We start from the raw sequence: 24,767 nt of genomic DNA on the forward strand, positions 1-24,767 counted from the left end.
ACACAGATCCTAAATCCCGCGCACACAGCAAAACACCGCACACCCAAAAAATGTGCACAGAAGCACAACAATTTGCACAGAAGAAATTTTTTGCACACACGGCCTGTCAAATATTAGAGGGAACACTGGTTGGGGCCGAGGGTTGAGGCAGGAGGTTGGGGTGTAGGAGGGGGTGCAGCCTCTGAGGTGGGGCCAGGGATGCGGGGTTTGGGGTGCAGGAGGGGGCTCTGGGTTTGTGGGGGGCTCAGGGCTTACCTGGGCCAGCAGCGCTGCGGGGCTAAGGCAGGCTGCCTCTCTGTCCTGGCACCACACTGCAGCTGCGTGTGCCCCCGAAGCGGCCACCACGTCCGGGTCCCAGGTGGGGGACCAGGAGGCTCCGCATGCCGCTCTCCCCTTCAGGAACAGCCCCCTCCCCAACCCCGAGCTCCCATTGGCTGGAGTGCGGAGCCAGTGCTCAGCGCAGCTGACCGGAGCCACCGCGGTCCCTTTTCAACTGGGCGTTCCGGTTGAAAACTAGACCCCGGATCACCCTGGTCTGTGCCTTTTCAGCAACTGAGGTTGCAAGTCAACCCCAGATGCACAAGCTCCATCTTCTCTCTCTGTTGTTCTTGTGTGTCTGTCTGTCTGGTTTGGTCTTCTGGGAAACAGGTTCAGACATTAACAATGCGACCTCCCGCTCGTCAACTAACGTCTCCTCTTTTCCCCACAGGGACGGTTATGGCCACTGAAGAGACTGTCAAACAAGGGGATTTTCATTCAAAAAGCCTCTCTCCAGCGCAAGGGAGCAAGGGACATCGTTCAAATGAAAGCCATAATGCCGTGCATTTTGACACTCTCTCCTTTAATGAAAGGAGGGTTACATGGGGGGTTTGCCGTGGGACAAAGCAGGCGAAGGTCTCTGTATACCCAGCCCCTGAACCTTGTTTAACTCTGTTTTATGTTGAACATCTTTGATTCTTTGGGCCCAGTTATTCCATCTAAATTAATGCAAGAAGCCAAACTCCCATTTTCAGAAGGGACTGAGGTGCCTACGGGTGTGTCTACACAGCAACAACAACTAAAAAACCCCAAGGTGGCAGCCCACATCAACTGTCCTGGGCTGTCTGCAGGGCTCGATGTTGCAGTGTCAGTCAGGGTCCTCTCCCATCACTGCGTTTCAGAGCCCAGACTCCAGCCCTGAACATCTACACGGCTATTTTTAGCCCCACAGCTCACACCCAAGTCAGTTGCCCTGGGCTCTGAGACTCGCTGCTGTGCCGCGTAGACATGCCCTAAGTGATTTAGGAGCCTAAATCCTGGATTATTATAAATATTATAAATTATTATAAATAATGGCGGTTATTACTAGGACCACCCAAGCATGAGGTCCCATTGCGCTAGGTGCGGTACGAACAGAGTAGTAGACAGCCCTTGCCCTAAGGAGGCCAGACAGGCACAGGTGGGGGGCAGGGTAGAACACATGAGCAGAGTGAACCATGTGATGGGAGCGAATGGCATGTCAGTGCCACCAATGTTTTTTAAATGGGTGATTGATTTTGTTAGGAGAGGGGTCAGCTGCGTGGGAAGGGAAGGGAAGACGGAGGAGGGGCAGGGGAAAAGAGGAGGGTGAGAGAGGCAGGGGAGGTAAAGAGATGTGGGGGCCGGGGAGAGCAAACCAGCCAGTCACAGGGCAGAGAAAGTCCAGTCAAGGCCATCACAAAGGGTCTGAGGTCACTGAACAATGACATCAGGAGGTCCCTGCTCTGGCTACTTCTGCAGCTGCTCCCACTAGCTGGGGATTGAGGAGTGTGTCTGATAATCTTGCCTCCCTAGACTGCGCCTGAGTTCCCCATATATCAAATTGGGGGTCACAGCACTTCCCCGTCTTCCCAGGTGTGGCGTGAGGATGGACACATTGGAGAAGATGCAAGTACCTCACAGGTGCACCAGGGACTGCAAGTACAGAAGAGATCTAGGTGGGTAGGTAGGTAGGTAATCAGAGAAGTAGGAAACTCGTGTGATACAGATAAGTACTAGAGCCCCAGGACAGCTGTACAGGCTTCCCTGCTGCCCGCCTCCACCCCAAAACTGTCCTGTTGTTTAGATTTAAGGGTTGTAATAATAGGTGTGGGGATGGGGGGGGGAGGGTGTTTCAGTAGGATTTGCACCTATGTTGTACTCAAGGTTACACATTAAAGGACATTATTTTAAATTCAAAATAAATCCCCAGCTGTGATTTACAATCATTAACCTCTTTCCACCCTCACCCCACTCCCAGGAGGGACATCACCACTGTCACCCCCCTGGGGAAAACTGAAGCAGGGAGGGAGGAGGGCGAAGGGCGATTTTGGTTACCCACCTGGAGGCACCTGGTTTTCAGAGGCATGTGCTTACTCCTTCTGAACATCAGGCCCTTTTATGACCTCTCCGGTTGGGCATCCAAAGACACGAGCCGTTTGTTTTAAAATCTCGATTTAAGTAACGTGCCCAGGGTCACCCAGAGATGAAGGGCTAGATTCACACAGAAACTTTGGCGTGGGGACACTGGATTCACAAAGGCTAGGTTTGGCAGCCGGGCTCCCAGTACAATGACCGGGGAGAGATGGCATCTGAGAAGGGGATTGGTAGAAGCCAGCATGCTCGCTGGCTCCTCACCAAAAATGGCCCGTGGGGGGGCCCCAATGCGAGAGGCATGTGCTAAGCCCCTCCGACTCTTAGAAACCGGTCCCTCCCTCCGCTTGGATTCTCTGCAGCAAGCTCTCTTGGGGTTTCAGCAAGAAGCCAAGGCTGGGAGAGGACCTCTCTCGTAGCCCAGTGGTTAGGGTACTCTACAGGGGAGACCCCTAGTTGAAGTCCTCCCCTCCACCCACTGGGAGGAGGGATTTGAAGTGGGATCTGCCACTTCTCAGGAGAATGTCATAACCATGGGATAGTCTGACCTGGGTGTGACGTTGCACTCCATATGTTTTATGGAAATACACTTATGAGTGTGAATATGATGTAACTGCTTTATGCAAAAGGTCTCCTGTAAGGTATCATAACAAAGGTTATAAACTACTGAATGTATTCCTCCTACTTGTATGCATGTATCATTCTTGTACCTGAAGCTAGAAATATGAAGTATAACTCTGAGGCCCAATTGTAATTATGCAAAGTGTGGGCCATTAATGGTGGTTTAGAATCTTGATGGCTCCCATTGACTAGGGCAATTGGTTGGAAATGGTTTATTTACCTGCAAACCTTCCTGTGTACTGTAGGCCAACCCAGGGAGAATGGAGACTAGGCCAGGGTCTTACAGTGACGTGTGACCATGTCACAGGATACTGAAATCCATCTTAATCATTGTACTTTTCCATTGATGAGGCGGGGGTGGGGACAAGCAGACAAAAGATTCCCACCTTGTGCCAAAGATATAAAAGGGGGTGGAGCAGGACAAAAGGGGCTGCCATGAGAAAACCCCTGCTTACCACCTGAGATGTCTGCTGGAACTAACAAAGACTGTACCAGGGGAAAGGATTGGGCCCAGACTAGGAAGGAGTCTAGTCTGTGAAAGAAGCTTATTGGAACATCTTTGATGGCGAGATATTATCTGTAATCAGTTTCTTACTGTATTAGACTTAGACTTGCGTGTTTTCTTTTATTTTGCTTTGTGACTTATTTTGTTCTGTGTTATTACTTGAAACCACTTAAATCCTACTTTATATACTTAATAAAGTCACTTTTATTTATTAATAAACCCAGAGTAAGTGATTACTACCTGGGGGAGCAAACAGCTGTGCATCTCTCTCTATCAATGATATAGAGGGTGAACAATTTACAGATTTACCCTGTATAAGATTTATACAGAGTAAACTGGATTTGTTTGGGGTTTGGATGCCACTGGGAGCTGGGTGTCTGGGTGCTGGAGACGGGTAACCTGCTGAGCTGTTTTTAGTTCAATCTGCAGTTTTTCGGGGTGGTCCAGACCCTGGGTCTGTGCTGCAGCAGGCTAGCATGTCTGGCTCACCAAGACAGGGTTCTGGAAGTCCCAAGCTAGCAGGGAAAACGGGCTCAGAAGTAATTTCAGCACACCAGGTGACAGTCCCAAAGGGATCTCTGTGACCGAACCTGTCACACTGGGGTTCTCTCAATCTCTCCTGTTGAAGCTGCCGTATGACCCACCCATCCCATTCTCCCTTTAATCCCTGACCTAGAGGTTCTCCCCCGCAGTCCCATCAGTTAGCAGAGTGCTTTGTGGAAGGGACTAACTCTGGGGAAGAGGGAGGATTTGGCTCAGCGAGATTCTCCAAAGTTTACTGCTCGCTGCCAGGAAACCAGGGGACTTATTTGAAAGCAAAAGCTGTTTAATTCAAATCTGATTTCCCAGCCTCCCACTGTTTGCGGCTGTGCTGCCCAGGGGCGAGCTCGACAGACGCTGCCAGCCCAGGAGCCCAGCACCAGACACTGCAAAGCACTCTCCAGCCGACTTAGCATTCAAAAGCTGAACTCACGGCTTTAATATTTAAAGATGCTTGAGAGTCAGCGGAACATTTCCTCCCCTGCCTGTTAAGAGAGTATCAAAGCCAAATGGGAATGGCTGGTGTACAGCCTGGGCATTACGTTAATGCAGAGCCAAGAGAGCGACTTGCAAGAGCAGAAATGGATGAAGGACTTTGGCCCAGATCTGTAGCTGGTGTGAATCAGTTCCTGCCAGATGGGCACAGGGCCCTCTCTGATTTCAAGACACCATGACAAGAGATGGCAAACGCTGGCATTCTTTAGTCTTGAAAGGGATTGAGATGTGAAGGGACGCAGGATCACCGATCGAGGTCTCCATTCTACCCACTCCCGTAACGTGGGAACCAGTGCATGTTCCGTTAAAGTAACGGCTCGTCAACTCAGTTCTACCAGTTGGCCTAACAGGAGCCCCTTCCGTTCACAGGCCCAGTGCCTGGCCAAGAATTACACCTCCCAGTGCCACGGGATGGTAACTATTACCGGTGATTAGCTATGGGACTTCCCTCAGGACACCTGGGTTCTACAGCCTAGGTTTGTACCATTCCTAGCACAATGGGGCCCTAATCATGGATACTCCCTAGTCACTACCAGAACAAACAATAAATCCATGTTTGCTACTCATCTCCTCTCTGCCTTATACAACCATTTAATGCCCCCGTGCAAGGCGGATATTTTCCCCAATTTTACACATGGGGAAACTGAGGCACAGAGTAGCCAGCCACGTGTTGCCCAGGGCGTCTCAGACACAACATCAGGGCTTGGAAGCAGAACACAGATATCCAGATTACAATTCTCATGCCTTAACCACTAGACTGGGCTCCCCGTATTTAGAGCAAATTAAATGAAAACACTTCTCCACTCAGCTGGTAGCGCAGCCCCCTGCCCGCAGGAGTCACAGGGTCCTGCATTGCAGCTGGATTCGAGTAGTTCTCTGCTCTGTAATTATTGATAAGACTGAAAGGGGGCGATCAGGTCTTGCATCAGGTGATGATCTGCAGGTGAAGGAGCCCTGCACCTCTCATCCAGCGGTTAGGTACTCGGACACTGGTGATGAGAACCATAGAAGCACCTGTCTAGTTAGAAGATGCATGCATTCCTTTGCAGCACCGGGTTCAGGTCCTTGCCAAAGGCTGGATACCCGCCTCGAGGAATGGATGGCCTGATTGCACTTGTGATTGTGCTCGGCTCTGTACAAAGGGCCATGACTGGGGCCCCTCAGAGCAGCCGCAGTACAACAATTGCACATCCTAACCCACAGCCTGTACACTGGGGAAGCGCTTGGCATCAGCTGAGCTCTCAAAAATGCCATGATGAGCAAACCAGGGGCAGCCCTGTGTCAACGCCAGAGCGAGCTGCCTGTGGGGAGATGTTCTCCTAACTCCTCACCGAAGATGGTTGCACGGCCTCAGATTGCAGGCAGTGCTGCAAGCACCTGTTTGGCAGAAGCCTCCCCCTTCAGGGAAGCCACGACCCACCGCCTCCCCTTGCCCGCCAGTGCATGCCACTGCCTATGGAGCATAACTTACTGAGCCCGGAGACATGAATGGCTTTCACATATTTCCTTATCCTCTGGAGAATTGCTTGGTCACCGTCCAGGCTCTGCAAGGCAAACACAAAAGACTGTCAGACTCGCCAGGCAACGCCGAGATCCCCCCCGCCTTCCTCTCTCCACCAACCGCTGCACAAAGTCCCTTTGAAGCACCCGACGTTTCGTCATGCAGATGTGCAGGGTAGTTGCCAACACACCCCGGGCTTGGAGAGGAGCTGGAGGACTCCCAAGCCACGGGCTCTGGCTAGACCAACTGGCATCAGAGTTCAGCAGAGCCTCTGCCAGATCCCCCCCCCCCTTTTTTTTTTTTAAACACAGGAGCCATGACCCTCCCGTGGCCAGACAAGTACACTGAAACTGGCTGCCCCCAGCAAGCCCGAGATAACGTTAGAGCCAGAGGGCCTGTCTCAGGCTGGTCCATTGCATGCTTTGTAGGATAAAGGGAGATGAAGCACAGCCAGATGCTCTGTCTCTAATTGCATGGGCCCTGTCACTGTAGTATCAGAGGGTGGAAAGTCTCATTATCCCCATTGTACAGATGAGGAGCAGAGGCAGGGAGAGAGCAAGTGACTTGACCAAGGTCGTCTAGCATCTGCAGCAGAGAGAGAAATTGCACCCCAATATCCAGAGTCCCTTAGCCACCAGTTCAGCCTTCTCCAGATACAGAGGCATGGCCCCTCAGCAGGAACTTACATACTCACAGAATCTACGTACCTAGGTTGGCAAGGCATGTGCGTCACCTCAATATCCCCATGGCACAACATTTGCACGATTTCCCTTTCCCCAGGTAAATCGGTCACACCAGTTATTTGTCTGACAAGTTTTGCCTCCCATCCTCACCCCCGTTTAGTGGCCGGGATGTCACCAGATTCATTCATGGTTCAAAAAAGAGGGTAAGGGGGTCAAGGATGTCCAATGAGGAAATCAATGAACTATTCTCATCTCCAACCTGGCCCTTGTCAGTTCCCCTAGTCCCATGGTATCACTCCTGGCCCCTGCCTGGGTGGCATAGGTAACTAATGAACGAAGCCCAGAGCTCTGAATTTGACAAACATACAGCTTGAAATCCTGCTCCAGCAGGCCCTCGAGCATCGGCGCTAGGAGTCCGCTCCCCTCGGAGGCCTGCACTTGCAAAGGGCGAACGGCCATGGAAAGCCGACGCTCAAACCTCCCAGTTGCAGCCAAAGAGAAGTCGAACGAATACTCGAGATCATTCCCCTGCACTCGGTTCTGCCCGGGACCTACTCCTACACACAGCCCCGTGCCCCACAGCTCACGGGCGCTAGAGAGCAGTGACCGAGATTTGAGACAACCGGACGTTGTAACAGTCAGGAAGGGGCAGTGGCGTTCATGCCCACCCCCAAAAAACCACACATGTCCAGCCCACTTCTGCTGTCTGAACAACAAAGAGGAAATTAAACATTGGAGACACAGGACTCTCCTGTGCTCCTATCCTGCTCCATGGGGCCCTTCTGGACTCTGCAGTAATGAGCGAGGACTCAACTGCCTGGAGCTAAAGGAGAATCTGCCAGTTAGAGGAGCACTGGGACCTAGGGGATTGGTTCAGCTAGTGATCAGCTCATTCCCCTCCTCAGGGAATTACACCCAGAGCCCTGGGTGCCTCCCTCTACCAGTCTGCGGAGGGGGCACTGCAATCTACCCAGGAACAATTCTGTTATTGCATGTTGGCAGAAACCTTCAGGGACAGATCACAGCCAAGTCCTGCCAGTCGGAGTCATCACAGACAGAGGCAGATGAAGGTGTCCTGGGGCCCTGGGCCAGAGCAAGTGGGGGCCCCACCCCACCCCACCCCTTCCACCAGAGGTTCTGCCACCTCTGCCTGCAGCTCTGCCCATGGCCCCACCCCTTTCTGCTCCTTCCCCAGGACCTCACCCCTGTTCCACCCAGGGTCCCCCCCCATTCCGCCCCCCCTCCCCCTCCATGGCCCAACAACCCATTTGCTACTTTCTGCCCCCAGTGCAGCCTTAAGACTGGAGAAGCTCTGTCCCTGAGCCATGGCCCCAGCCGGGAGCGAGAGCTCCCTCAGCCCCAGGGCCATGGCAGGTAGCGACAGCTTCTCCAGTCCTGGGACCGCAGCAGGGGTCTGGGTGCTGGGGCTTCCCCGGTGCTTCCCTAGGGCTTGCCAGAGAGAAGGTCGGGGGGCACTGGAGGCGTCCTCTGCCAGGGAGTGGGATCAGGGCATGGGGCTTTCATCTCACCTGCCTGGGGGCCCCATAGCTAATCCGCCACTGATCACAGGAAAGAGACGTGACAGTCCCTCCCTGTATGGTGCAGGTGCGACCACCCCCTGGCCTCCTGCATTTGGCCCTGGGCCCCTGGCTACCAACCAGATATTGACAAACCGGAGAGGGTCCAAAGCAGCGCAACAGGACTGATCAGAGAGATTGATCCCCGGGAGGGAAAGAGTTAACTGTAGCTTGGCTGGGTGTCAGCCAAGGGCAGGCATGATAACAGTCTACAAATATTTGAAGGGCGTGAACATCAAGGAGAGAGAGGGATCGTTTGGGGCAGAACCAGCAGCAGAACTGGCGGTAATGACATGAAGGCAGAGAAGATTTTAGGCTGATCATCAGACCCACTTCCTGACAAGGAATCCTTTTTCCCCCCAAGACAATGATGGAAGCCCCAGCTGCTGGGCGGGACAACAAGCCCTGTACAAAATGCCCATGTGCTAGCTACAGACGGGATAGGCAAATGGGTCCTGTCCGTCTCGGACTTCTGTGAGGGAGACTAAGGCAGACTGCCTGGCTGGCACCCAGCTTCCTTCCCTCCCTATCTGTGGTCCCCCCTGTCAAAACTTACCCTCCCGGATAAAGGCACCACTATCTCGTGACGTCCACATGGCATCGCTGCGACCGTGAGGCCTTCGCTTTCTCTCTCCTGTCCCTTTAAAGCGCCCCAGAATTCTGCCAACTTCAGCAGCAGTTCTGCTCTCGACGGGTACGTCTGCACAACCCGCCTCCCAGCCCGGGTCGACAGCCTCGGCTCTCGCGATGCTCTGAAACAGCCGTGCAGACGAGCGCTCATGGCAGGATTTAGGCTCGGGGGCCAGCCCGCTTCGGGGCCCGAGCTGCAGCTTCAAAGCGCCAGGTATTTTCAGCGTTCGCGCGAGCCGAGGCCGGCGACCCGGGCTGGGAAGACATACCCACAGCTCAGCGGCCTGCTCCACAGGGGACTCGCACGCTCGTGGAGATTTTACTTTCCCGCTCGCGTGGTTTTCCCTTTATGGAAAGGCCACCCGGCATTAGACGCCGCCGAGAGCACACAGTCACCCTCTGCACACATTGAAAATGCAGCTGACTCCTAGCTCAGACAAACCAGCCCCAGGTGCAACACAACTCCCACCACACCGCCGTGCCCGAAGGACCCCAGGTCACTCCTGGAAGCTCTGGGGATACTGGCACATCCAGCAAAGATGAGGAGCGGCTACTCTCGCCCTGGACTTTCCCCCAAACAAGGCTTCGGTTCAGTTCACATGCAAGCCAACAGCCAAGTCCAGACGGCTCACTGGCAAACTCTAGGTCTGCAGCACGTACCGCTGGCCACTTGGCATACTTAGGAAAGATCTTTTCTACACCTCTGCCTCACTTATTGCTGATGAAACGGGTTACTGCTGGCTCGCACAGCAGAGTAAACACTGGCTAGGGCCAACGTTATAGGGCCAGATCCTGAAGTTTCCACTGAGGGCCAGATCACCCACCCCACTCCTGTGGATGGAGATGATCCTCAATGGGTCAATGCCCCCCATACACACACACACACAGAGTGGGGGTGTCAGGCCCAAACCCATTTACAGCAGTGTCAATCCAGAGTGACTCCACTGGGATGCAGAAACAGGGCCATCTTGAGTAGGAGTAGAGAGGTTATTTTACTTCTCTATTTGGCACTGGTGTGACCACAGCTGGAATAGTGTGTCCAGTTCTGGTGCCCACAGTTCAAGAAGGGTGTTGATCCTTTGGAGAGGGTTCAGAGAAGAGCCACGAGAATGATTTAAAGGCTTAGAAAACCTGCCTTATAGTCAGACTCAAAGAGCTCAATCTAATTAGCTGAAAGAGAAGGTTAAGCGGTGACTTCATTACAGTCTGTAAGTACCTACATGGGGAATAAATATTTAATAATGGGTCCTTCTAGCTAGCAGAGAGAGGTCGAACACGATCCAATGGCTGGAAATTGAAGCTAGACAAATCCAGACTGGAAATAAGGTGTACATTTTTAACAGTGAAAGTCTTAAACCATTGGCCAATTTACCAAGGGTTGTGGTGGAGTCTCCATCACAGACAATTTCGAAATCAAGATCGGAAGTTCTCCTAGAAGATATACTAAAAGGAATTATTTTGGGGAAGTTCTCTGGCCTGTGCTATACAGGGGGTGAGATACATGATCGCAATGGTCCCTGCTGGCCACAGACCCAGAGGCCTCCGAGTTTTCACAGCACAAAGTTGCACAACCACATCACAGGGAGATCAGTCAACAGCGAAGAAATAATTTGAGGCAGGACAGGCAGCAGCTGGCTCTGCCTGAGTGACGAGGCCACGGAGCCAATCAGACAGACTCTAACAAAGGAGCACGGATGCTTGTAATTGGCTGGAGAGGCAGGGGAAGGTACATCAGCCAACTTGCCAGGTCTGAACTTGCTGGTCCAGACGCAGGGAAGGAAGGAGGGACACCCCTTGGCTCCAGGAAGAGAAGCCACAGGCAGGAGAGATGCAGCCAGTTGTGCTCCTGCTCAGCGGATTCCCTGCTGGGCCTCTCCCCAGGGGAGCAGGTGTGCGAGCCCTCTTCCTCCACCAGGCACAATTAGCTGTTTCAGCTTCTCACCCGGAAGAGATTGGCTTCCCCTCCCTGGTGCCTGCATGAAGATCAGCTCAGCAGCAGAGATTCCCATAAAGGAGGAAATGAGCTTTTCCCTGGAAAGAGGAAAGCGTGTGTTGGTGGACAGGGGGCAGACAGATCTGCATCTGCAGCGAGAACAACCACCTCCCAGAGATGCATTTGATCCCACACTGCTTCATTGCTACCAGCCAAACTTCCAAGGAGGTCCCATCCCCCCTGGGCATTTCAGCTCTAAGCCGGAAGACCCTGAATCACTTCCCAGCCATACCCCGGCTGATCAGGAGGGAGGAGAGGGCGGCGCAGCATCTCCACCAACGGTCTCCAGTGCTTCTCCTCCGAGCTTCCCTCTTTATTGCGAGCAATCAATGGGAGCCATTCTTCACCCCCCATCGTTCAACGAAGGAGGAGACGGTTGGTACCACAGACGCGGCCAACTGGCAGGAGTGCCAGAGTGGAGAGCGACAGTGGTGAAATTTCAATTAGCAGCAGCAAAGCAAACACTGAGGGAGAAGGGCCTCCCGGCATAGGGCGCTGCACGGCAGTCAGGGGAAAGTCTGAGACTACAGGATGCAGGGCCAGACTCTGATCTCAGGGACTAGGCTGCTAGCAACCTGGAGTAACTCCACCAAGGTCAGAGTCCGGCCCAGAGAATAAAGGACGTGGCAGAGAAGGAGAAGACGGCACAAAATGATTATTTAGCCTGGAAAGGAAAAGACAACAGGGAAAGGTGGGCTTGTGATTAAGGCAAGTTACTTGACGCCCCCTTGGGTCTCTGTTCTTAAGTTAAAGATGGGCAGAATAGTCTTGTCTATTTAGACTTTGGGGCAGGGGCTCTCTCTCACTACATACAGCACTTAACACAACGTGGTCTCTAGATGCAACCCCAATGCAATTATGAAGAGTAAAGTGAACGCTGACCAGTGCTTGACCCTGTCCCACAATTAGGAGACAGGCGATGTCGTCCAGCTGGAGTCCTCCATTCCACCGGTCACTCAAAGGATCCCCCCCAACCAGCCTGCCTTTTTCCTGCTCACTCCAAATCCTTGTCTCTGAAGCCGTTGCATTCTCCTGACCACCAGGAAGGTGCCACCGACCACCGCATGGGCATGGTATATGAAGCAAAGATATATTATGGTCGTACCTAGAGGCCACAACTGAAATTGGGGGCCCCAGGGCATTGGGTGCTGTGCAGAAACAGCGACTCCCTGCCCCACAGAGCTTGTGGTCTGACAAACAAAAGAAAAAGGGAGAAGGGAAGGGAAGCCACCTAAAAGCCAGGTAGGGCCACCACTATTAACAGCTTCGCTGATGGGGACACCTTCGAATCACAGAGTATCAGGGTTGGAAGGGACCTCAGGAGGTCATCTAGTCCAACCCCCTGCTCAAAGCAGGGCCAATCCCCAATTTTTGCCCCAGATCCCTAAATGGCCCCCTCAAGGATTGAGCTCAACCCTGGGTTTAGCAGGCCAATGCTCAAACCACTGAGCTATCCCTCCCCCACTTTCTCCTGCCTAGGGCTCTGAATCCCCCACACAGATGTTGGGTTGGAACGACCAGGTTACTGTTTACCTGGGGGCTGGACTGGACCTGCTGCCCCGAATCCCATTCACTGAAACCTCCCACCCCCAAATCGTCCACTGAGCCAACTAATCTCCCGACCCAGGGCAGGATCTGAACCTGCACCCTCGCTGAGCAGGACCCTATATCCTATTTGCTGAGCTCCCCTGAGCCAGCCAGCAAGTCCCCCTGTCTTGGGGCCAGACTCAGATCAGCAGAGTGAAAGACCCCCATGTCTCATTCCCCTACCCAACCCACCGCATGAATCAGCCAGTCGCCTGGATCTAGGGCTGGAAGACAACGTCTCTGAGCACTGGTGGCAGGAACGTGCCACATCAGATCCAAGGTTGTGTTTATTTGGGTTTCCTTTCCAGTTCAATTCTCTATTCATAACATAATACAAACTAAATTGAACGATTAGGAGGCGAGGGACGAGAGCAAGGGTGGAGGATGGTGGGACCCAGCCAAATGCAGGGAAATTTTAGGATGGACATGGAGGAAAACTAGCGAGAATTTACAGCCACAGGAGGTCACCAAGTCAGCTAGTTCTGCAGCTGGATGCAAGAAGGAGCTGGAGAGTTTTATGAAGTTAACTGCCCTGGAAATTCAGTGAATGACAACCTGGGAGAAGCCCCCTACACTTCCAGCTCTGTACTGAGGGCAACAGATGTCCAGGATAGAAGTTTACTAGAGAAGAAGGATGATCTTATAGTGAAGACACCAGACAGGAACTCAAATCCCAGCTCTGCCCCAGACCCGCCACCCCGCAATGTGTCTTTGGGCAATATGTCTGTGTGCCCTCAGTTTCCCCATCTGTAAAATGGGGATAACGGTACTTTTCTCCCACCCTGTGCCGTATCTATTTAGATTGTTAACTCGCTGGCATGGACTGCCTCTCAATGTGTCTGCATAGCACCTAACACGATGGGGCCCTGCTCTCAAGTGGAGCCTCTAGATGCTACTGTAGCACAAATACTAATAAATCCATGAACTCTTCCAGACAGGGACCATCTGTATTGTACAGCTCACGAAGAGCCAAGCACATCATTGGTGTTAACGATAAATATTCCTGCTATTCTGCCCCAGGACTGTGATTTGGTACAAAAAAGCTTTTACAAAAAACCAAGCAGGATCTGAAACATTTCTGCTGGGGCGGAATTTGAAGCGATACTGTGTCTTTTGGGTTATTAACATTTCTGGTTCTGCTATTCCGAGAGACAACAAGCAGGATCCAGTGCCTAGGACAAAGCTAGCAGGCAGCAGGCTAGATACAGATCACACTCAGAGGGTGGGGTGCTTAGGGGGATTGTAGCCTGCTCCTCCCCTACCAATATCATTCACTTAAAGGAACGCTCCCCCAGCAGCGTTCAAGGCTCTAAATTTGACTCACTTTAACCTTTTCACTGCTGTTGAACCTCTCTAACCGCAGTGGCTAAAACCCTGGACCCTAATGATCTTCCCCAATTAAGCCACACAAGACCCCCACCCCCGGGGCAGATATTAGCATCCCTTTTTTCCAGGTGGGGAAACTGAGGCACAAAGCCATTTAAGTGACTTGCCTAAAGTCACATAGCGAATGAATGGGAGAGCAGGGAACCGAACCACACACACACCGTCTCCCTCCCCCCACACAACAGTTCCTCTCAATCTTTTCTGCTTATCGATATATCATTGTTGGAGCTGGCTGACAGTTAAAATACTGATTCCACTAAATCAAAACCTTTCAGGGATTGTAACAATTTAATCAAAGCTTTAGACAGGGAATTATCTGCACGTCACCTTGACTTTTATATTGTCTTTATACTAGAATTCAACAGTCAAAATACTTTGATTTAATAGAAAGTTGGAGTGTTTTGACCTTTGCAAAACAAAACATTCACAAGATTCCGAACTGTCGGGTTTGGGCCATTTCATGTCATGGACAATACCGGGATATCTGCTTTTTGGCCTCACTGGGGATACAATTCCAAAATCTTGGATTTTCCACGACGGGAAAATTCCATTTTTCAACCAGCTTTAATTATATGTTAGAGTCCATTTCAAAGAGAGGTCACGAGGTATGCTGGGTTCCCAGCCAGCAACACCTCTAGTCCATTGATACAACAATTTCCTAGAGCTTTTCTAGTCTTTACTGGGTTTTGAGTCCTCTCTGCTCTTTACAAGGTGCCATTGCACTAGGAATGCTCAGATGGGGTCATGGGAAGATCCCCTTTCCAAGACAAGCCCCAGAGCTCTTGTGCTTGGATTTCTGGCTAAGACTCTGCTGGGATTTTCTGTTCATCGTCCTTGGTCCCCTCTTCTCACAGCCCAGTGTGATCCATAGGGCCCTACCAAATTCACGGCTGTGAAAAACGCGTCAAGGACCGTGAAATCTGGTCTCCCCTGTGAAATCTGTATAGGATAGAATAAAAGTACAGAAAAGACCAGATTTCATGGGAGATACCAGCATTCCTCAAATTGGGAGTCCTGACCAAAAAAGGGGTTGTAGTGGGGGGGGGGGTCGCAAGGTTTTTATGACGAGATTGCGGTATTGCCACCCTTACTTCTGCACTGCCTTCAGAGCTGGGTGGCCAGAAAGTGGCCAGCGCCCAGCCAGCAGTAGGGCAGAAGTAAACGGGGCAACACCAGACCACTCCACCTTTACTTCTGCGCTCCTGCCTTCAGAGTTGGGTCAGGACTTCTACAGTTACAACCTTGTGACATTTCAGGTTTAAATACCTGAAATCATGAAATTTATGGATTATTTATAATCCTCTGACCGTGAAATTGACCAAAATGGATCTTTGGTAGATCCCTAGTGATCAATCACAGCCCCACACAATCTATGCCGACATCCAGCTCCCCCAGCACAGTGGCCTGGACCTTCTCCTCTGGAGTCAAAGCTCTACCATGTGAAGCCTGAAGACGCCATCTAGCTTCTCCTGTGTCAGTAACTGCTACACCTGGATTCTGACCATGTTCTCCTACACAACGACACTTTCTCCAACCCTACTGCAGCAGGCTGGGAGCTCGATAGATCTCATGGCTAAGGAGGGTCAGGCCTGGCTGGTACTTGAATGAGAGACCAAGGCAAAGCCAGGGTCCTGCAAGAAGCCATGTGAACCATTCAACAGATCCTCTCAGTACAGACTCCAAATGGAAGAGCCATTGCACCAGCGTGGGGATGGAAGGTGCTACTCTGCTGAAAGGTTCCTTTGGATGGGACATAGAACCTCAATCACACTTGGCCTCCCTGCAGCATCAAGAGGACAAAATAATTCTTCACTTCCTGTCCTAAGGAGTTTGCCTAGTATTTCCGCAAGCCATTAGAACAGCTGCCGCCATCCATCCCAGAGGTGGCTGCACGTCTGTAGCGAGCGAGGCAGTTTAGAGACCCCACAGAGTGCTTTGGGGAGTTAACCAACAAGCACTTGGTACATACATCAGTATGGTATTCTGAGCGCGGCTGGCTCCAGGGCCGCTGATTTGTACGTGGCCGGATCAAATGAAAAAGCCGTTCCAGACAGCTCAGAGAGAGGCGACCACACACGCTTGACTTGCAAGTCACGGCACCAGAGGGATGATTTGAAAGACTCTTCCCTTCTCTCTTCCCCAGACCTCTGCCCCTCTCCATTGCCTGCCAGGCTGGTGCCCACGCTGCACAACCGCGAAGCGGGGATTGTGCTGTGGGGGGGAGGGGGAGAGTCTTCCTACAATTCTTTCCCCAAACTGAAGGGCAGGCGGAGTCGACAGCACTCAGCCCTCGTCTGGATGCTGATAGATCAGGGTCGTTTGGAAATACTTGCTCTCTGCCAACAATGGTCCAGGGAGGATCCCCCACCCTCCGCTCTCCAAAACACCCTTCCCCAGGGACAGAATCTCTCTCCCAAAAATCCCCCTTCAAGAGCTCCACTCCCCACTGCAGGCAACACAAGCTGAGCCCTTGATACTGTCAGCTGAGTATTCAGAGACAAAGCGGCAGCAACCACCGCTCACGCACTCACTGTGGCCCTAACCAACCTTGCAAGCAACTCCATGCAGGCAGACCTTGGACCAGCTGGCATCAGTGCGGGGCTCAGGATGGGGTGAAGGCATCACACACAAGGCATCACTAGCAGGATGGGGGCCTACAATCCTGCAAACCGCTCTGCAGGCAAGTAACATGCAACGTGTCCCACTGAACTCAGTCACATATTCAAACGATTGCAGCATCAAAGCCCATTGGGGCTGTCTTCCTACTTGCTTATGGGGAACGAAAGCATTTTTGTCTAACTGGACTCCCAGCTTCTTTACCCTCCCTTCTCCGCAGCACACGCGCCCCTGGGACATGGGGTTTATCACCAGCTAATGGCAGGGTTGGGGGAGAATCATCTTGTGGGATTCCCTTGTTAAAATATTGGCAGCATATCACTGCCCCAAGGCAGCCTCTGGCCAGCTGCGGGAGGGAGAAGAGATGAGAAGCAGATTTACTGACCTAGAATGTATTGCACTATTAGTTAGAGAGCTTTCTCCTGGCCCAGTGTGTGACGAGCTAGTCACAGTACAGGGGGGCATCACCCCCTAAATAAAGTCTCAGAACAGGCTTGGGGCAGGGGATGTGTGAGGAATTGAACAGACTGTACATAGGACATCGAGCTATTGATCACAGCTCTCAATGCCAGACCCTGTGTCTGCAGCCACACACGTACTAGAACAGAGGTTGGGATTCTCACAAGGAGCCATAGGGGATCTGGCACGGGGGGCATCTGTGTGACTGTTACTCAACATTGACAGCTGCTCCCATTCTTCACTAGCACAGATCAGCGACTGTTGACTTTATTTTTCCAGTGAGTGATTTTAAATTTTATCACAAGTTAATGGAGTTGGTTTTTTGCTTGTAAGATGGGGTGGGGGGGAAAAGAACTCTAGCATCCTGGCCAGATTTGCATCATTTTATTCCGACTCTTTAAATTTCCTCCCAGCTATTCCAACTGGGAAAAAAGCATTCTTCACTTCCCTCTTCCTAAGGATCGGTATGAAACAGTCCTGCCGCATTCCACTGGCAGAGGAATGAGCCATACATTCGGTATAAATATTTTTTTTAGAAGTATGAATTCATGGACAATCCATGGCTTCTTCACCCACCAGCACTGTGTTGACTGGTAACCCAGCAGCGCCTAGGAACCCTGGTCATCACTGGGCTAGGTACTGTACAAACACCAAACCGACGGTCCCCACCCCAGAGAGCTTACAATCCACGAACTCAATGACTCTACACACAGCCCCACCCCCATAAAGATTATTAAAGCACTTGTGGGAAAAAGGCACCATATACCTAAGATATCGTCCCTGAAAGTAACAGGACTTGAAGAAGCAAGATGAAGGAAAACGGCCATTCAATGCCCCCTTGCCAGACCAAGCCACGTGGCAGCATCCATCTCAGCCTCCCCGGTGTCACTTATACCACCAAGACCTGGCAGGGAAACGGGGTCCCCTTCTCACTGCAGGGCTTGATCCAAGTCCTGTTGAAGTCAATGACAGTCTTTCCATTGACTTTAATGGGAGTCAGCTCAGGCCTCAAAGGAAGAGCTGGGGGGTCCTTCAGAAGCAGCTGTTAGAGAAGCCAGACTGTACCAGTGCCCACAAAGGATATGTCTACATAGCAGCTGGGAGCGTGCTCCCTGGCTCGGCTAGGCAGACACTCAGGAGGTCTGCGCAAGCTTCCGTGATAGCAGCATAGCTGGGGTAGCATGGACACCAGCTCGGGCCACCCACCTGAACACAAACTCACCCATACCCTCTGGGAATGCACTTGGGTTGCCAGTCTGAGCCTCCGCCCATGCTGCCCCTCACCCCCTGCTACACTGCTATTTTTAGCACACTAGCTGGAGCTAGCCTAGGAGGCCTGTCTGCCCAAGCTTGGGGGCACCTTCCCAGCAGCAGCATAGACATACTCAAAAGCTTCACCGAAGCCCTAAAGTGGGACCTTGCTCCCACCTTTCCCGTGACCCCTCCCTGGACAGCAGATAGTCATGGAGTCAACACCCTACATTGCTGATGTGCGAGACACCACTGATCTGTCAGCCATAAGATCACCATCCGAGTTTCATAGATGCAATAGGTCTGGCCTCATCATATGGAGGGAGGAAGAAGGTTTGTTTAAGAGAAGGAGGGATAGGATCCAGCATCTGCAACTGGAGCAAGCCCTACACTGACCTAGTTGCAGGATCTAGCCCCAGTTCCTCAAGTCATAGAATATCAGGGTTGGAAGGGACCTCAGGAGGTCATCTAGTCCAACCCCCTGCTCAAAAGCAGGACCCATACCAAATTAAATCATCCCAGCCAGGGCTTTGTCAAGCCTGACCTTAAAAACTTCTAAGGAAGGAGATTCCACCACCTCCCTAGGCAATGCATTCCAGTGTTTCACCACCCTCCTAGTGAAAAAGTTTTTCCTAATATCCAACCTAAACCTCCCCCACTGCAACTTGAGAACATTACTCCTTGTCCTGTCCTCTTCCACCACCGAGAATAGTCTAGAACCATCCTCTCTGGAACCACCTCTCAGGTAGTTGAAAGCAGCTATCAAATCCCCCCTCATTCTTCTCTTCCGCAGACTAAACAATCCCAGTTCCCTCAGCCTCTCCTCATAACTCATGTGTTCCAGACCCCTAATCATTTTTGTTGCCCTTTGCTGGACTCTCTCCAATTTATCCACATCCTCCTTGTAGTGTGGGGCCCAAAACTGGACACAGTACTCCAGATGAGGCCTCACCAATGTTGAATAGAGGGGGACGATCACGTCCCTCGATCTGCTCGCTATGCCCCTACTTATACATCCCAAAATGCCATTGGCCTTCTTGGCAACAAGGGCACACTGCTGGCTCATATCCAGCTTCTCGTCCACTGTCACCCCTAGGTCCTTTTCCGCAGAACTGCTGCCTAGCCATTCGGTCCCTAGTCTGTAGCTGTGCATTGGGTTCTTCCGTCCTAAGTGCAGGACCCTGCACTTATCCTTATTGAACCTCATCAGATTTCTTTTGGCCCAATCCTCCAATTTGTCTAGGTCCCTCTGTATCCTATCCCTGCCCTCCAGCGTATCTACCACTCCTCCCAGTTTAGTATCATCCGCAAATTTGCTGAGAGTGCAATGCACACCATCCTCCAGATCATTTATGAAGATATTGAACAAAACTGGCCCCAGGACCGATCCCTGGGGCACTTCACTTGACACCGGCTGCCAACTAGACATGGAGCCATTGATCACTACCCGTTGAGCCCGACAATCTAGCCAACTTTCTACCCACCTTATAGTGCATTCATCCAGCCCATACTTCCTTAACTTGCTGACAAGAATACTGTGGGAGACGGTGTCAAAAGCTTTGCTAAGTCAGGATACAATACATCCACTGCTTTCCCTTCATCCACAGAACCAGTAATCTCATCATAGAAGGCGATTAGATTAGTCAGGCATGACCTTCCCTTGGTGAATCCATGCTGGCTGTTCCTGATCACTTTCCTCTCATGCAAGTGCTTCAGGATTGATTCTTTGAGGACCTGCTCCATGATTTTTCCAGGGACTGAGGTGAGGCTGACTGGCCTGTAGTTCCCTGGATCCTCCTTTTTCCCTTTTTTAAAGATGGGCACTACATTAGCCTTTTTCCAGTCATCCGGGACTTCCCCGGTTCGCCACGAGTTTTCAAAGATAATGGCCAATGGCTCTGCAATCACAGCCGCCAATTCCTTCAGCACTCTCGGATGCAACTCGTCCGGCCCCATGGACTTGTGCACGTCCAGTTTTTCTAAATAGTCCCGAACCACCTCTTTCTCCACAGAGGGCTGGCCATCTATTCCCCATGTTGTGATGCCCAGCACAGCAGTCTGGGAGCTGACCTTGTTCGTGAAGACAGAGGCAAAAAAAGTCCATTCCTTCTGCCATAAGGACTCAGCAAAATACACAGGACCAGCTGCAAACTGCCCTTATTCAAAATATAGACACTCCAGTATTCACAGAGATTGTGCAAAACGCCGCAGCTTCCAGCGGTTGGAGTGGTTATTGTAGCAGAATACTATCTGGTTCTTAATAACCCGAAAGCCACAATATCAATTCAAATTCTGCCCCAGGACTGTGATTTGGTAGAAAAAAACTTTTTCAAAAAACCAAGCAGCATCTGAAACATTTCTGTGGTTTTCTTTCTTTAAATTCCCAGGCAAACACCACAAGCCCCACACTTTATGGCAGGAGGAAGCCGAAAGTGAAACTGACTATAAACAGAAGATACTTCCCTGATTTTGCCTATTTCGGCCTGAACTGCGTCAACCCACTTTGAACGTCTAAACAGCTCCGCCGAAAATCAATGGGATTACTCGCAAGCCTACAGTTCAGCACGTGCACAAGCGTTTTTGCAGGATCGGGGCCTTGTATACGCTCTTCAGAGAGGGCACCGCGTCTTTTTAGACTTATGTACAGTATGCCCGCGAAAAGAGGGCGGTTGGAGTCTCTATGAGCTGCTGTTATACAGAGGGTTCATTTTCCATTGTCCAAATTGGAGGTACAACCCCCCCCCCCCACGGCATAAACCGTGAAAACAGAAATAGACAGTTAGTTAGTTACTTTCCAATAGTCGAAGGCGTTGGTGGTGGTCAAGCTAAGGAAAGGCGTTCATTGTAAGTGCGGAGTTTTGTTTTTCCACCAAGAGCATCTTTCCCAAGCCGGCTGGGCTCCCAGCTAAGGGAAGAGTTTCCGCACCCAGAGTAAGGAAATGAACAGCCGGGGTCGGCGACGCGCTGAGAGGCATGAAACTTACTCAGATGGCCAGGTCGTTCAACAACTTAGCAAGATCCTAACAGACTCTTCCGCCCTTTGCAGGAGAGGTGCAAAGCGCCTTCTCTTGACGAGAAATCACGTCTGATTTCAGGAAAGATGGCAAGAAAAGGGTCGGGGGGGGGGCGAGGCACGAGGAACAGATCCAAGCTGCCTCCTGCAGTAACAAGACCTACCACAAAACAAAAGGGAGACGCCCCTTCCCAGCGAAAGGTGGGCGAAGCACCTAATTCCCAGTTTCAAGGGAGAGAACCCCGGCAGGACACCGCTCCCCCCGCCCTCCCCCTCCTCTCCCGCTGCCCCTCACTCACCTCTTCCAGCACCGCCACCGCCCCCCGGCACTTCTGCATTTTGGAGGAGAAGGTGGAAGCCGCCGGGGAGCTCAGGTCTTCCGAAGTCACCGCCAGGAACTCCGAGACGGTGATCTGCTCAGGCATGTTGGGGGATGTTGCCCTGCGACGGGGGGCGTCTGGAAAGTCATCCAATGGCAAAGGGGACGGGAGAGGAGGACCCAGGGGCAGAACAGGGGGAAGGGACGGGCAGAGCGAGAGCGTCTTGCACCACTTTGGTCAATTTCACATCGCAGCTGCTGCGCTCTCGGCGCAATTGACTAGAGACGCCCAGGAGCGCTCTCGTAAGTTTCTCTCTCCTGCTCGCTCCCTCCCTCCCTGCAGAGGCTTTCAGTGCAATCACGTGGGGATATTGTTACACAGCCAATGCATATATGCCTGCAAGCTCGGAGTTTTGGCCAAGAGCCTGTTAAAGGCAAAGTGCATCCAATTCCCCGCCTGGGTCGTTCCCCCCCGCCTCAGTGCAAACTGAGGCTGCTGTTCTCATGAGGGGCCTGGAGCGGTGGCTGTTATCTTTGCTTTTCCTGTCTTGTACAGGTGTCACGCACTCCCTGCCCAGTGAAAGATGCTGCTTGCCTCTCTAAGCGTCTGCTAATGATCAGTCATTAGGGTCCTTATGTGCAGCAGAATCCCCATTATCGCCTGCCCTTCCTGTAGGAAGAAGCTAGAACCCTTTCTCTCCCCCAGTCAAATGTCTCCCTTCCGCCCAGCAAAACGTTGCCTTAAAGCTTTTGATCTCCACTGATGTTAAGCAGATAAAGTTGGGTGAGGGGCCAGGAGGGTAGAGCAGTAACCCAGGACCAGATGAAAGAAGCCAGACTCCAGAGAGAAAACCCTTTTGACTCCTCCCTTCACAGACAAAGCGTGCTACACTCTTCTGAGTGTGGGAAAAGAAACAGCCCAGGTCAGGCACTAGGGAGGCTGTCATGGACTTCTCACATTATGTTGCATATGACAGGGCTTAGTCACTGATCCGAGAGATTGCTGGCCAGGTCCTGGAGTAATTTGCAGTGCTGTAACACTGTAGTATGACTCTTTCTCTAAGGCTCTTTTCCACATTTTTATGATTGTTTGTTTGTCTTGGGGTAGTGCCCCCTTGCTCCAGCTGCAATCAGGGTCCCATCCGTACACACAGGCCTGAAGCCTGCAAAGGCTTAGTTACACACACGCTTAACTTCATACACTGGGGATGGGCAAGGGCCACATCGGGATTCTGAAACTGTATGGAGGGCCGGGCCGGGTACAGAAGGCTGTGCCCCCACCCCCTAGCTGCCCCTTCCCACTTCCCGCCCCCGACTGCCCCCCTCAGAACCTCTGACCCATCCAATCCCCCCTGACTGCCCCCTCCTGGGACACCCGGGACCCCACTCCCTATCCAACCCCTCCTGCTCCCTGAGTGCCTTGAGCCCTATCCACACCCCCGCCCCCTGACAGGCCCCCTAGGACTCCCACGCCTATCCAATCCCCCCTGTTCCCCATCCCCTGACCACCCCCCCTAGAACCTCCACCCCATCCAACTATCCCCTGCTCCCTGTCCCCTGACTGTCCCCTGGAACCCCCTGTCCCTTACCCAACCCTCCCCCTGGCACGGCAGCTTGGCTGTGGGGAAGCAGGGGACAGCAGGGGAGGGGCTGGGGGCTAGCCTCCCCAGCCAGGACCTCAAGGGCTGGGCAGGATGATTTCAGGGGCCGTAGTTTGCCCACCTCTGTCATACACTGCGAGTAGCCCCATAGAAGTCAACAATACAGTAGAACCTCAGAGGTACAAACACCAGAGGTACGAACTGACAGGTCAACCACACACCTCCTTTGGAACCTTTGTGGGGAGGGATAGCTCAGTGGTTTGAGCATTGGCCTGCTAAACCCAGGGTTGTGAGTTCAATCCTTGAGGGGGCCATTTAGGGATCTGGGGCAAAAATTGGAGATTGGTCCTGCTTTGAGCAGGGGGTAGGACTAGATGACCTGCTGAGGTCACTTCCAACCCTCATAGTCTATGATTCTGTGAAGTACACAGGCAGGCAGCAGCAGAGACCCCAAAAATGCAAATACCATACAGCAAAGTACTGTGTTAAACATACAATACTAAAAACATAGAGGGACAGTTTTAAAAAAAAAAGATTTGACAAGGCAACGAACCTGTTTCTGTGCTTGCTTCCTTTAAATCAAGATGGTTAAGAGCAGCATTTTTCTTCTGCACAGTAACATTTCAAAGCTGTACTGTCAACGTTCAGTGTCAGCTTTTGAACGAACAACCCTCGTGTTTTGTTCGGACAACCTTCGTTCCTGAGGTGTTCATACTGTACTCGCTGTGAGAAAAAGTGACCCTTTGCATGTGGCGGGGGGGTCCTAGTGAGGGAGTCCCTGCCCCCAAAGAGTTTGCAAGCTTTCTAGAGAAGACAGGGGAATGTGAGAAAGGGAGGACTATTGCCCCATTTCATAGCGAGGGAAGTGAGGCACAGACAGCTCAAGTTTCAGAGTAGCAGCCGTGTTAGTCTGTATTCGCAAAAAGAAAAGGAGGACTTGTGACACCTTAGACACTAACCAATTTATTTGAGCATAAGCTTTCGTGAGCTACAGCTCACTTTGATCAAGCGACTTCCTCAAGTCACACAGGGAGTCTGTGGAAGTGGAAAAACAAGGAGTTGAACCCACAGCTCTGAGCCTTAACAACCAGCTGGTCCTTCCTCTCCTTGGGTTATGATAAGCAATGACTTTATGCTCGGCTCTGTACTCAGGCACTCTCTGCCCCTGGAGTTCAGAGTCTAAATCAAATACAGATGGCAGCAATCTGCTTTATAGGATACACATGCTGAAGGCCCAAAGCGAAAGCAGCTCTTTATGGCTGTGTTGTGTCTTTTAATGCTGTACTTGGTGGTTTAACTTTGAAAAGAGCCACAGGAGAAGTGAGATTCAAGGAGGGATTTGAATGACGAAAGCAGGGGTTGCTTGGGGTATAAAAAGGGGAAGGGGGCCCCGACCACAAGGGACAGCATGAGACAGGCATGAAGACAACAGCAGGGGAAGAGGAGTAATAACCCTTCTTTTGAAGGGCTTAGCTACACGGGGAAATGGACCAGAGAAGCACCCTCTATGGACACTTATTCTGAAATAACTCTAGCACTTTAAATTCACGCCCTACCTTATTTCAGAGTAACTTCCTTGTGTAGCTAAGCTCTTATAAAGGAAGGTCAATATCATTATCC

At 51.8% G+C, this 24,767-nt stretch overlaps 1 protein-coding gene across 1 annotated transcript in view; it reads right to left on the reverse strand.

Annotated features, from left to right (window-relative positions):
- Positions 1–21,874, reverse strand: part of ASAP3 (ArfGAP with SH3 domain, ankyrin repeat and PH domain 3) — a 72,478-nt gene extending 50,604 nt beyond the window's left edge. Inside the window, exons 1-2 of the mRNA XM_084652348.1 lie at positions 21,527–21,874; positions 6,003–6,075 (exon numbers count right to left, since the gene is read on the reverse strand). Of these exons, the coding sequence (XP_084508474.1) occupies positions 6,003–6,075; positions 21,527–21,652 (199 nt within the window). The 5' untranslated portion in view covers positions 21,653–21,874. The remainder of the gene's footprint in view (positions 1–6,002; positions 6,076–21,526) is intronic.
- Between the last annotated feature and the right edge of the window lie 2,893 nt (positions 21,875–24,767).

Source organism: Lepidochelys olivacea, assembly GCF_965140295.1.
Source record: "Lepidochelys olivacea isolate rLepOli2 genome assembly, chromosome: 19".
NCBI lineage: Eukaryota > Metazoa > Chordata > Testudines > Cheloniidae > Lepidochelys > Lepidochelys olivacea.